At 45.0% G+C, this 13,029-nt stretch overlaps 1 protein-coding gene across 1 annotated transcript in view; it reads left to right on the forward strand.

Annotated features, from left to right (window-relative positions):
* The window catches only part of SETD5 (SET domain containing 5), a 73,241-nt gene that overhangs the window by 21,083 nt on the left and 39,129 nt on the right, over nucleotides 1–13,029 (forward strand). The window contains exons 2-7 of the mRNA XM_068154143.1: nucleotides 5,066–5,240; nucleotides 8,937–9,042; nucleotides 9,916–10,127; nucleotides 10,448–10,506; nucleotides 10,909–11,096; nucleotides 12,115–12,153. Of these exons, the coding sequence (XP_068010244.1) occupies nucleotides 5,170–5,240; nucleotides 8,937–9,042; nucleotides 9,916–10,127; nucleotides 10,448–10,506; nucleotides 10,909–11,096; nucleotides 12,115–12,153 (675 nt within the window). The 5' untranslated portion in view covers nucleotides 5,066–5,169. The remainder of the gene's footprint in view (nucleotides 1–5,065; nucleotides 5,241–8,936; nucleotides 9,043–9,915; nucleotides 10,128–10,447; nucleotides 10,507–10,908; nucleotides 11,097–12,114; nucleotides 12,154–13,029) is intronic.

A 13,029-nucleotide genomic window follows, 5' to 3' on the forward strand; every position in this document is an offset into this window, starting at 1 on the left:
TACAAACATTTGGTTTTGTGTTGAGTTACTTACGTATCAACTGGAAGAGAGTCTTAAGAAAGCTCTACAGCAGATGAATCTTTAGCCTTTGCACTGTTTGTCATAGTTTGGTTCTCACAGTATGCATTTGTAGCTACCAGTGAATACTCATTTTGCTTGTTTATTTGATCCTTTTTGTTGACAGAGCTCTCTCAGACCATAGTGGGATGGATAGGGTGCTGTGTTGCCTTGTCAGTCAGCTGGCAGGTGATACATGGTACTAGTGGTAATAATAAACACTTGTCAATAGTTCCTTTTTCAAAACCAGCACAGTTGTTTCCTTGCTGGTTAGTGAACCCAGCTTGTTTTCAGAGCAGAGCTATGCATTTGTATTGGCAGACTGAGGCACAATTCAAATACTTCTAAGAATCTGTGTTTTTCAGACTAAGTTGGAGTTAAATGACATAAGGATTTGTCTGCTCTGCCTCTTTCTCTGGAGGTGACCTTATAGAACAGTGTCTGAAATTCTGGGAATTTGATGCATTTTTTTGAGCTGGTCACTTTAAACACAAACCTCCTTGATCTGATTCTGTTTGCAGTAAAGGTTCTTGCTCTTCTGCAAAGATCTGCCCTTGACACAAGGCTTTTGGGTGTATTGGAAAGAATGGGCAGTGCTTGGTTGGACTCAGGTGGACTGCACTCATATTTGGGCAGCCCTGGCTGGTGAGCTGGGACTTTTCCAGTATGGCAGTTGAAGCATGTCTTGTTTATATTAGATGTTATCTCGATTTTGGCTACTCTGAAATTTTCAGGGGGAAAAATGAATGAACAGAATTGTAAACTTGGTAACTTTTGATACTGCTTCACTTGCAGTGTGATTTGCTACTGCTGCAGATGACAGTGTTAAGTATGAACTGGTCAGAATTCACTGGCCCAGGCCCAGAGGAGGTTGGTGGAGAAGATGCCAAGGAAGGTTTCATGGCAGAGCTACTTTCAGTTTGCCACCAGCTCTGGCCTTTGGCAGTGTGAGATGCAGGAGAAAAACATGCTGTGAATTCAATGTGACTAGTAGTGGCACAGAAGCTTTAAGATGTTTAACTCATTATACATGGAGTTCATTCTGTATAGGTGACCTGTAGGCCTGTTGCTGAGCATAGAGAAGAGGATCATAAGTTACATTTTGGACACTAGTAATCTTGGATTGTCAGGAGTTTTGCATTCATGTCCAGTTTGGGGACTTGAGTAAGTGGAGTCATTGGGAGGTGTGGGGAGCAGTAAAGGAAGCACTTGTTTGTCCTGTGCTATCTGTGATCAGGAGACATGTGAGAAGTGGTCATCCTCAGTGCAGGCAGATGGGATTTCCCTGTCCTCCCTGCCCTGGTACACACTGAAGTCATAGACAATCAGAAAAGGCTTGTCTCAAGTTTATCCACCATGTGTTTTGTACCAGCATTAATTTCTTACCATTCTCAGCAGGGCATGAGATGCTGGATGCACAGTTACAATGCTTCATGTCCTCTGTAGACACACAAATGCACACTGATGCTGCAGAGAAGCAGTGAATCTCTGTCCGTCCCCTGCTTGGTAACTGCCTTATGCTTGAGTCTGTGGCCATGGAAGGGTGTGAGGGGAGTGCTCTGTCCCCACTGAGACTGTGTAGCATCACTTGAGCTGCACTGAATGGTGACATGAGTCTGAGCATCTGAATGCAGTAACACATGCAGTCTGTGAGGCTGTGCCCAGGGGCTTTTGTCAGGGGATGGATTCTTTTCATGGTGCTCACAAATACTTTGTGGAGTTGCACACCACAGGTGTCCAGAGGTATCTGTGAGACCAGGACACCAGCAAAATGCAAATGACTGCACCTTGAAGGAGGAAATTTAGTGAGCTGTTTGACTGACCATACTTGCTTGTCCCTGTTGATAGTGGCTTTTAACACCACAAATAATGGAAAGAGCTTCTAGCAGTAAATTTTCTGCAGCTGCTTTACTTGTAATATGGATGGCAGTGATCATGGAAGTGAGTCAACAAAGTGTTGTGGCTGCTGCATCTTAAACAGAGTTTTGAAAATTAAATTCACTCTTACAGCAGGTGTTGCCTAACCTGTGATCAGCCAGCTTAGTACAGTCCTTATCAACAGTATGGGATGTTACCTGAAGGAATTGAATAGCATGTGTTCACATTTTACCTAAAGCAACACTTACAGTTTTGGTCTGAAGGTGGATGAGTCTCTGGTGTGTCACCTGTGCTGAGTGAGAAGCATGGATCCCAAAGCTGGGCTGGCTCTGTGGGTAGGTGTTCCTCTGGGCTGTTTTGATGATGCTGGAGAAGACCAGATATCTTTATACTGGTGTGACTGGTTAAGGAGGCAGGCATGTAGATGCCAAGCATGGGGGGAAACAAATCTTTAAATCCCGCATTTTCAAACCCACTAAGTATTATTTACCCATTAGGCCATCAAAATTCCTGTTTCTGCATGAAGAATTGTGTCATAAGGGAGGTAGGTTTGTGCTGTGGTCTGAAGCTCATCAAATTTGCATTAAGACTTTGAATTTGAGGAGAACTTCCAGTGGCACTGGAGAGAACTCAACATGGCTTTTTTCCTCCTGTGCAGCTGTATATTTGTAGAGGGAGAGGTAGGAAGGAGCTCAGGGATTATATATACAGAAAATTAGCTAGTTCGATGGGTGAATGTTTTGATCTCAACCTCAGTATTTTCATTAGCCTATAGGCTAAGGTTTTGGATGTTACCAGGCCAAGTTTCCTGAGGACCAGACTGTAATCTAGTCAGAAGGTGATACAGTCTTGGCTGGCACTTGAGACTGGTCTTTGCAGTTCGTTTTGAATGTGACATTGTCAGAGTTGAAAGTATACATAAAACAGCAGCAACAAACAGCAACATCTGAGGGTGGCTGATGGTTGGGCAAGTCCTGCTGGGTCAACACAAAAGCAACTGAACTGGAATTTGTCTTGTCTAACCTTTTTGTTTGGTATTTCATGTTTCTCTGGTATCTCTTTCCCAAAAGTGGGACTCACCAGAGTGTTTCAGTGCAGCAGCTTTTGTACATCATTCCTATGAGAAGTGACTGAAACTTGTCCTTGTTACCCCAGGATTAACCAAATGTCCTGTGATCCTCTAGTCCAGAAGCCACACCTGAAATCCTCTGGTTCTGCTGAGTCACAAGCAGGCAGGAGGCTGGAATTTGTCCTAATGAAATCTCGGGCTGCTGCCAGCTGGGTATGGTCATGGCAAAAGCAAGAGATCAATAGAGAAAAAAATAAATCTAAGCAAGTAGCTTAAAAGATTGGAGGTTGCAGAAGTTTTCTATGTCTCTTAAAAGTGCAAGGTGCTTCAGACACTGAAAAACTTGTCCAGTTTCTTTTAACCTTGTGCCAGAGTTTTATGTGACTCTGTGCTGAAGCAGGGATTGATGTCTGTGGCTTTTTAGCTGTATTTTAGCAGCAATTTGTTTCATCTGGTGTCAGTGTAGAAATCACAATTCTGTCACAAGCATGAGAAAAGAGTAAATGAGACACTTCCTAAAGGGCTTTTTATTTTTCCAGAAAACACACTCAAGGACACCTGGGCTATCTTGGGTTTGAGCTGCTTGTGAGCTTAGTCCTGGCTGTTTTCTTTTTCATCTCTCACCTCCCTGTGAGACCGTTGCTTTGGGGCATAATAGGGAATTGTCACAGACCACTTAGAAATTGTTACGTGCTGCTTCTGTAATACACTGTACGCCTGTCATACTATCACAGAGATTTCTCTTAGGGATATATATACTGCAGAAGGAAAAGATTTCCTTGTGCTAAGAGAAGGGCCCTGCCTTTTAAGACAGGAGAAGGCACTACAGCGTGTGGTGTTGAAACTTTCTGACTCTCTCACTCTTCTTTCATTTGCCCTTGTAGTGAGTGTGTGTTTTTGTGTTTCTCAGGGTTTTTGTGTGTTAAACAATGGCTGGACTGTGGTGTCCAAAGGCAGTTCCCTGTGAGAAATTCACTACCCGCAGGAAAACTTGGCTCACAGCCCTTCTGTAGCCCAGGAGGGTTTGCTGGCAGAGCCCCCGAGATGCCGAGGAGCATGTGACGGCTGGCTGCGAGGGCAGGCTGGCTCATCTGCGCTGCCAGAGCCAGGGCAGAGACTGCACAAAGTTGTTCAAGGCTGCCCTTAAAAGTTTAATGTGCAGAGAGAGTGGCTAAACGGTCACTGAGTTTCTGTGGGTTTGAAGCTACCTTTGCTATGTGTGGAAGTGCAGCCTTTCTCTCTCATAGGGGTGCTCTGTAGAGTGTGTAGAATAATAACTCCTTTATGATTGTCGGTGTTATTGAGGTTATTTACATAACGAGGAGCTGATCCCGTTTCACCTCCGCCCGCCATTCGACCCTTGGAAGTCTGTGTTTGTGTGATTTCGCTCACTGCCTGCCTTAGCAGGGCTCTGCGGTCGGGGGCAGCTGTGCCCCACCATGCTGCTGTGGCTCGCCCTGACTCCCTGCAGCCAGCCGATGGCCCCGCCGTGTCCTCACCACAGCAGCCTGGGTGCCAACGCCTGGGCATCTGCCGTGGCTCTGCCACGAGGAGGTGTCAGCTGGAATTTCAGAAGGTCGGCTTGCTGGACTGAGTAATCGGAGCGAAATCCAGGATGGCACTCACCAAGTGGAGGCCGGTGGTGGCGTAGGGAAAACAGCTTTGCTGGTTGTGCTCGCCCATGCTGTGGGCCCAGAATGCAAAACCAAGCTGTGGGTGATGGGTGACAGCTGCTGCTTATATGCAGGAGGAGCTAATGGACTGCTTAGCTGATAATTAGTCCTAACTTTAGTTGGGGGGAAGAGGATCTACCATTATCGTCTTCATGGCAGAGCAGCTCATTGCATGTCAGTCCAAGACTAATAAAAAAAGCCAGCCCACCAAACTAGTACCAACTGCACCACTTCCCTGGCCCCACATATGAAAACAGTGTAAAAATGATATGAGATGTCACCAATGGAAATGTATTTCTGCTTTTCATTTGCTATGAAAGCCTTCTTCAGACAGGAGGGAGGTCTCATCCTGTAACAGAGATGAAATGCTTTGTTTCTACCCCGGTAGGTTTCCCCATGTCCGTGACGTGTTGGCCGAGGCTCTGCGGCTCCTCTCCGCCCTCGGAGCGGCCAGTCGCTGCCCTCTGGACTCCGTGATCCCCGACGGGCGTCATGAGCATTGCAATCCCTCTGGGAGTCACCACACCAGATACGTCCTACTCCGACATGGCTGCAGGATCAGAGTGAGTGCAACCGCATGGAGGAGGGAGGAGGAAGTGCAGATGTCAGAGGGCTGCCTGGGAGTGGAGTTGTAGGATTGGTGCCGGTGCTTTCTCTCCTTGAGAGAGAGGGGGATGCTGGTCCTGTGTGAGAAATGAATTCAGAAACAAACTGAGTGTTTAAGAAATGCAGTATTGTGGAAGTTGGTAAGTTTGACAGAGGAGGTTGGGCCAAAGAGAATTCCAGCACTCAACCATAAGTTTTATATCAATTTGGCTAGTAAGTTTGCACTGAAGTGGAGGCAGCTATGTGTTTGCTGTACCCAGGCTTGACACTCGCAAGGTGCAAACCAGCTCCTCTAAAAGCTGTGTTCTATGAGGTATCAGTGTGCTAAGCCTCCTAGTTCAGAGTCCATACCAATCGTATAGGTCTGATTTCTGGACTGTTTTGGAGCTTTGTCAGAGATGTGAGACAGCATCAGTCTGTGTAGGCACCTTTATTTGGCTTCTGACCTTTAACAGGTTCCAAGAAGCACACCTCAGTGGGCCATGCTTCAAGGTCCCTACCACAGGACTTTGTGCAGGGCTCTAACTGCAGTCCTATCTCTCAGGCCTGTTGGAGGGGATAAAGCATTTCTTTTTACAAGACACTGCTTCTGTTAGTACTCATGTGAGCTGACATCACTCTCTGTTTTTGTGGGAGCAAGAGGGAGGGCTCAAGTTATCTGTGTGCTTCTGCTTCCTGCTTTCCTGTATCCTTTGGAACATGGAATGTGGCATCTCTACAAAAATTTACAAAAGACATTTTGGAAATAGACTTCCCCCATGTATTATTAAAAGGTACCTACTGTGCAAATACCTGTGTGTCAGATTGATCAATGTGGAATAGATATTGCTCCAGACCTTATTAATTTGGAGCTGTAAGAGCTGTGGGCTAAGGTATGAATCATTGTTTCTCCCTTCCATCTTGCCCTGATTTGCCTGTGCACAGAGGTTGACTACACAGTCAGACTCTCTGCAGGACTGCTGGTGCTCTTTTTTATGTCTGTGTTGACGCTGGCCACATCCTAGGCAATCTTTTTTGTGATGCTTCCTTCCATCCTAAAGCCCATATTTTTATATGGTTTTGAGACAGTCAGAATGTAGTAAGTCACTCATCTGCAGTGGGGTGTATGATCCTTCACTTTTCCAGACTGAACATTCAGTATTGCTTGTCACCATGCTTCTCCCACACCAGCACTGTAAGGCCTCAACATGCAGGAATTTTAAACTGTTTATGACAGGAGAGAGAGTGCTAAATAGTTTACTCATGTACTAGACACTTTGCTTTCAGAGCTGAACATGATAGAGAGGAGAGCCAGATGTATCCACGCATGTCCCTTGTAACATTTGAATAGCAAAAACCCTGTCTGTAAACCTTATGCAAAGCATTTTCTTTTTCCATGGTTATAAGGAATTTGTAGGTCCAGCTTGAGGCTAGGCTTTTGAAAACTTCTGCACTGGTTTCTCTGTTTTCTGAAAACTGGAAATGCCAGGGCTTTATTCTCCAAGCTTAGCATCAGTGTGCTGTTATGTACTGCTGAAGTGTCCTTCATTAGTCAAAGTTAGGGCTGTCCTCCACTTCTTTGAAACTTTTACTAATCTGATGCATGAAGTCTGGGGTACATGAGCTTCCTGGCTCTTACAAGGAATTAATTTCAAAGATGTGCATCACAAAGGCATTGGGAAGATAGAAGGAAAACTGGCCGGTCCTCTCCTCAGGCTGACCGTTCGCATCTTCCCCCAGCCTCTGATACAGAGCAGGAGTGAAAATGCTGAGGAGTGTTTGTGTTCATTTGAGGGTGACATGGATACTGTAGAGTAGTTCTGTTGTGTTAGTCTGAGTGTATATTGGAAGTTCTTGAAGCTCCTTGGTGGGCTGCTGCTGAGGAAGCATGGGCCTCAGCATTGTTGCCCCTGGACACTGTTGCACCAACAGTCTTGAAGTTTAATTGCCAATGCTTGCAGCAGCATTGCTGATGTTCCAGGCTGAGTGTAGCCAGGAATGTGGGTGACTTGGGCAGAGGATGGATCTACTGCTTCAGTTGTTTAGACACTTTCCTTCTAATACTGGTTCTGAAAATATGATTCAACCTGAATGGGTTTAACTCTGTACCAGTCTGGAAGTGCTGAGGGACCATTGCAGAGATCCAGCAAGGCAGGGTTGTGTGGCAAGCTCAACATGGTATATTTTATTAAGAAGTATATCCCCTGGGAGTATGGCTTGCTGTATCTCCTGCTTTCAACAATTTAGCTAGCTGCAGTTACATTGAAAACCAACAGATTTTATCATGTTATGCACTTAAATCCTGAGCTACAGAAGTGCAGTTTGCATACGTTTAGGGTATTCTACTTTCTGCAGTTCTTTGTATGATAAACTATTGCTCCTTTACATTGCAAAGAGAGATCCACCTTACTCCAGGATAAGGTTAGTGCATTGGAGAGAGTATATCAGGTTTAGTGGCAGGGTGGGGCAAACTTCAGTGCAGCAGAGATTTCAAGAGCTTATAGGAAGTCCAAAGGGCACAGGGGTTGGTGTTCTTGGGTGGTGCCTAAACACTGCCCCAAGCATGACCACTGACTGTAGTTGTTTGAGTACTGAATCAGGATTCATACTGACAATGTAGGACCCACTGAGAATCCTGTGAGATCTCACCAGAGCAGCAGGAGGTCTAAGGTAATGTTTTCCTTTTCTGTATTTTTTTCCTGCTTGCTCAGTTTCATGCTGTAATTTCAAATATAATTTCATCTGCAGACATGATTCAGTGATATTCTGCTCTATTCTGCTATAGGCCCAGCTTCTGATCTATGTAGAGGTTAGCTGATTTGTATCTTCAGCTTGTTACAGACTGTGTTTTGTTGCTGGTATTCTGTCTGTAGCCTCATTATCTAACATTGCCTGCATTGAACTGCAGCTGTCCCTTCCCTCAGTAGAGTTTCTGCAGCTTTCTGCTAAGGATATACCTTTCATTTTTTGCTGTTTTTTTTCACCACCATGTGGTGGAAGGGTGCATTGTACCTCAGCAGCAGATCTCTTCAGCACATTGCACACCATGTTGCTGCATAGAAAGCACAGGGCGAGTCTGATTTGTCTGTGGCCACTGTCTGTCCAGGTCATTAATTTTGTCTCCTTGTGACAGGAATCTCCAACACCTGGTAGTTGCTGTCAGGACAGCTTCAGGTTTCATGCAGACTTTATCACAGGACACTGGACACAATTAGTGTCTGAGGGAGAGAGAAACAAGTGCAGATGCAGAAAAGCTGCTTAGCTGCTGTTTGGAATAAGCTGCTGCAGAGATAAAATGGCAGTACTGTTTAGTGGCTTTCAGATTAGGCTGGCTGAGCTCATCTGTGAATGCTGAACTAGACCCAACTTCCTCAACTATAAGGAAACTGAGCTTCTTACATGCTAATTATCTTTTTAACTTCCCAGATTGAGACCCAATTTAATGAGTTATCCAGGGTGGCCCTTACTCAGTTGCTTCCCTCTGAAAGCAGGTTCAGCCTGTACAACTTCTGCACACATGATGCCTAGTGAAGCATATAATAACACCTCAGTTTCACGCAGCTTATTCCTTTTGAGCTCATGTGTTGAATAGAAAAGGGCAGTGCAATACTGGCATTAAAAAAAAGAAAAAAAGATGTTGTATTGATGGGTTTTACTTCTGGCCCTTTCTGCAGCCCAGAGTCTGTGGAAGCTAGTCCAGCTGTCAGTGAGAAGAATGTGTACTCCAGCCACGGCTATGGGGCCACCCAGAAACACAGCTATCGCGGGCTGCCTTACGCAGTGAGTACTCTCTCTGCAGTGAATCAGCTCTTTACTGCCTACTTTACTCTTTTCTCCTTGCTCCATAGTTCTTTGCCTGTTAAGCCTTAGAAAAATCTGGGTTATTTATTAGGGAACACCGAGTTACAGCTGAGTTCTGCCATGCATTTTGCATTTGTGTGTTTATTGCTTGTGAAGTCTTGCATACTCTGTGGCAAGCTTTATTAGTGTTCCAGGTGATAGATTTTTTTAACTGCAGCATATGAATGAAGTGTGAATATATATGAATAGCTAATATTTTCCTGGTGGTAATTTCATACCCCATTTGGGTCATTGTGCGCAGTTTAAACTTGTTTCAACTGTGCAGATTTTCGCTTTGGCAACTTAAAACTATGAGAAACAAGGAACAGTCAGGAGGAGTGGGAGTATGGCTTGAAACTATGGGATGAGCAGGACATCACAGAGTTACTGAGGTTGGAAGAGGCCTCTTGAGATCATGCAGTCCACCTGCCTTGCTCAAGCTGATTCTGCTTGAGCAAGTTGCCCAGGTCTGTTGTCCAGTTGAGTTGTGAATATCTCACCGGACTCCACAACACCTCTGGGTGACCGGTTCCAGTGTTTGACCACTGATGGCATCTCAGATCATCAGCAGTGTGACAGTTAATGTTGAAATAGCCTGGTTGTTTTCCTAGGTTTTGAATTTAAGTCATTGATGTGGAAGGAAACCATTCATATCTTTCAGAGCCATTGGTTTGCTTTTTTGGTAGATTGAGGCATTCAGACTGCTGGTTTACACCACATGACATAGTAACATGGGAACTGTGGATTTGGGACTTTGGTTTCTAGGCACCATATCTTCACGTTAAAAGTAGTACTGCAAATACTCATTTTCAGGATCATAATTATGGAGCCCCTCCTCCTCCAACGCCACCAGCCTCTCCTCCTGTCCAGACCATTATACCTCGTGCAGAACTGAACGGCCTGCACTCGCCTGATGAGGAGAACTCTGGGGACAGTGAGAGCTCCTCAGAAGGAGAATCAATTCCCACTTGGTGCCACTGCAGTGTCTCCCAAGATGGTTTCCTCCTCAAGTGTGAAAAGTGCAGGTAAGCTTTGGTGCAGTGCAGATCTGGACTGCTCCTTGTGTTAACTTCTCCTGCCGAATCATGTCACATTTGGGCTGTGGGACAGACTTCCTTTTGCTAACTGGAGCATTCTTTCCAGTGCTTTACCCAGTATTGACCCTCCTCCTTTGCGTTGTCAGCCTGACAAGTGTTGGTGGCACCAGGAGTGGAGATGAGGATGTTAAATCGATGTTCTTATCATCCTGGGCCCCACTGAGGGCACGCATCTTGTGACATCCTGTTGAATTTCAAGTGACTTTACTCCTACAAACCAGCTTCAATTGTGCATTCTCCTTTGGCAGAGGAATGAGCAGGGGGAAGGTGATCAGACTTCGCCGCCGGAAGCAGGACAACGTGTCAGGTGAGCTTGAGGTTGTAATTCTGATAATGATGACTTTTGCTTTCTTTCCACAAGACCTTTGTCTTTTGGCTGCTGTAATCTAACTGTGATCAGTCACTGCTAATGTTCTTTGCCCCCCAGCCACTGGATTTTTCTCCTGTCCTTCTGCCTTACCTCTTGTTCTCGGGAAAATCAGATTATCTTGTGAACAGAAAAGGGAAATGTTCATCAGTGCAATTCTGTGAGACGTGAGACCTTTGGGAGATCTGTTCCCAGTTTGGGTGGGAAAACAGAGGTGGTATAGTTTTCTCAGGGAAGAGCTAGGCAAAGGCATGGAGTCGTCTCAATGAAAATGGACATAAGTGTAAGCTATTCTCTCTGCAACGAACAAAAACGTTGCTAACAAGGTGCTTCTCTCCACAGGTGGGGACAGCAGTGCAACTGAGAGCTGGGATGAAGAACTGTCTCCTTCTACAGTGCTGTACACAGCTACGCAGCACACCCCTACAAGCATCACGCTGACTGTCAACCGTGTCCGGAGAAGCAAACCTAAGAAGAGGAAGAGGAATACAGAAAAAGCTCGCGCCGCTCCCAAGGCCAAGAAAATCAAGGTATGTGGAGTGAGAGAAGGTCGCTGCAGTTCCTACCAAATGCTGTGTGGAGTATTGTTGAGAGCATGTTGACAAGCTGCTAACAGACAAAAGACTTTTGTCCTGTCAGGAATTGCTCTTTCTGGTGTAATAATGTGACGCCTTGTATTTGTGACCTGCTAGAACACGTGGCTGTTGGTTTGAAAATTACCTTACCAGAACTCCACCCTTATTTCCCAATGCTGTCTATTCATGCTCAGAGCTTTTATTCAATTACATATTTTCCTTTTTGCTCTGTTAAGTGTTGGGAAAATGACTTTTGGAGTCTGTCTGTTTGTGGCAAAGGGTCAGCCTGGAAATGGATTGACAAATGGAGTGTGGCATTTTTTAACAGGCTGTGTTAAGGAGTCCAGGCTGTAGAGCTGCATGGCACTGTTCTTCAGGGACAGAGATAGTGCCTGTGTGGAAAACTATGTAGGTAGTGATAAACATTTGTTGAGGGATGGCTTTACTGTTTATGAGGGTTTGGGGACATAATTTTGGATTGAGAGTGTGTGAGCAGTTGGTTCTTTCCTATCTTCTGCTATTTTTACTATGATTTCCCCCAGGTTTAGGTTTCCCTTGAAGTTCTTCTAGCAGACACTCTTTAAGTAAAAGACTGAGAGCAGGAGCCATGCAAAGTCTTCAGGCTTTTTGTTGTGAACCACCTTAATTGTTTTGCTGGTCTTCTGTCCAAGCAAGTGGGATTAGTCAGGACAGTTTTGGTTTTGATCTTGAAGTTTTTACTAAGTATGAGGCATCCCTTTTTACTTCAGAATTCCTGGCCATCAAGCTTGTCAGCAGTTTCCACTGGATTTGCATTGCAGAGTCCTTTTGTTGAAGTCCATTGCTTCTTGTCTGGGTCCTCATGTAATTCTTGCCATCTTATGTTAAGGGTTGGTCTGTTTGAGTAAGATCTAGTGTGGTTCTGGGACACTAATTCTTTGGAAATACATAATGCTTTGGTTTTTCTCTCCTTCTCTCCTTATTTGGGGGACAGGCCTTTCGAGAGGGTTCACGAAAGTCTCTGAGGATGAAGGTAAGTAGAACTGAGACCCTTCTGTGATGGTGGTGGTTTGTTTTTATTCTGTGTATTTTGTGCCTGTCTTGGTTTTCCTGGGGAGTTTATGATTGTGGGACCAGCCTCAGAATAATCTCAAGCCTTACCATGCACCACAAGCAGCCCTGTTCAAAAAGGTGTAACACCCCTTGAAGCTTGTTTTGGCTTCAGGTTGATTTCTGTAAGGTAATGTCATCCAGTTCCAAGAGATATGACTGATTCATGACACCTGGGAGTGGGGTGTTTGATGTAAGGGATGTAGAACTGGTTGTGGCCACTCTTCTGTGAGATCAGTTGTCATTTGATTGCATCAAAGCTATTTTAAGCCTGGGCATCAAAGTGTAGTGCACCAGCTTAACATTGGGAGTCCCTTGCAGTGTTGTCTAGTTTCTCTCCACAACCTCTTACTAGAGATGGATGGAACAATGCTTGTGTCTCTGACTTTCTGCAGTACTGGTAGGTGGGGCTGTCTGGTAGAAAGTTTATTTGACAAAAAAAAGTAGACCTGCACTTTCAGCTGTATGTATTCCTAGAAACACAGGAGGTGCCCTAAAGTTCACTTTGGTTCCATCTGACCCCATTATGTTGGACGTGAGTGAGCTGAGCTGACTGTAGACCAAGCCTACATGAGATTTATTTGCTTTTGTGTGTTCCATTCCTTTGTTTTTTTAAAATCTCTGTAATTATTTTTCCAGAGCGACTTAAAAACCTTTTTCTGCTCAGGCACTGGCTTAATTTTTTTGAGTGTAGCAGTGTCAAGTACCCATTCTTAAGAGGTGGTCTTACTCCTGCACAGAGTTCTCTGTAGATTCCTAAGTGGCAGCTGTTGTACAATGTTCTGGAGGATGCAGGTTC

This window comes from Melanerpes formicivorus, unplaced genomic scaffold (genome assembly GCF_026170545.1).
Source record: "Melanerpes formicivorus ecotype bairdi unplaced genomic scaffold, bMelFor1.0.p_v2 SCAF_28, whole genome shotgun sequence".
Taxonomy (NCBI): Eukaryota; Metazoa; Chordata; class Aves; order Piciformes; family Picidae; genus Melanerpes; species Melanerpes formicivorus.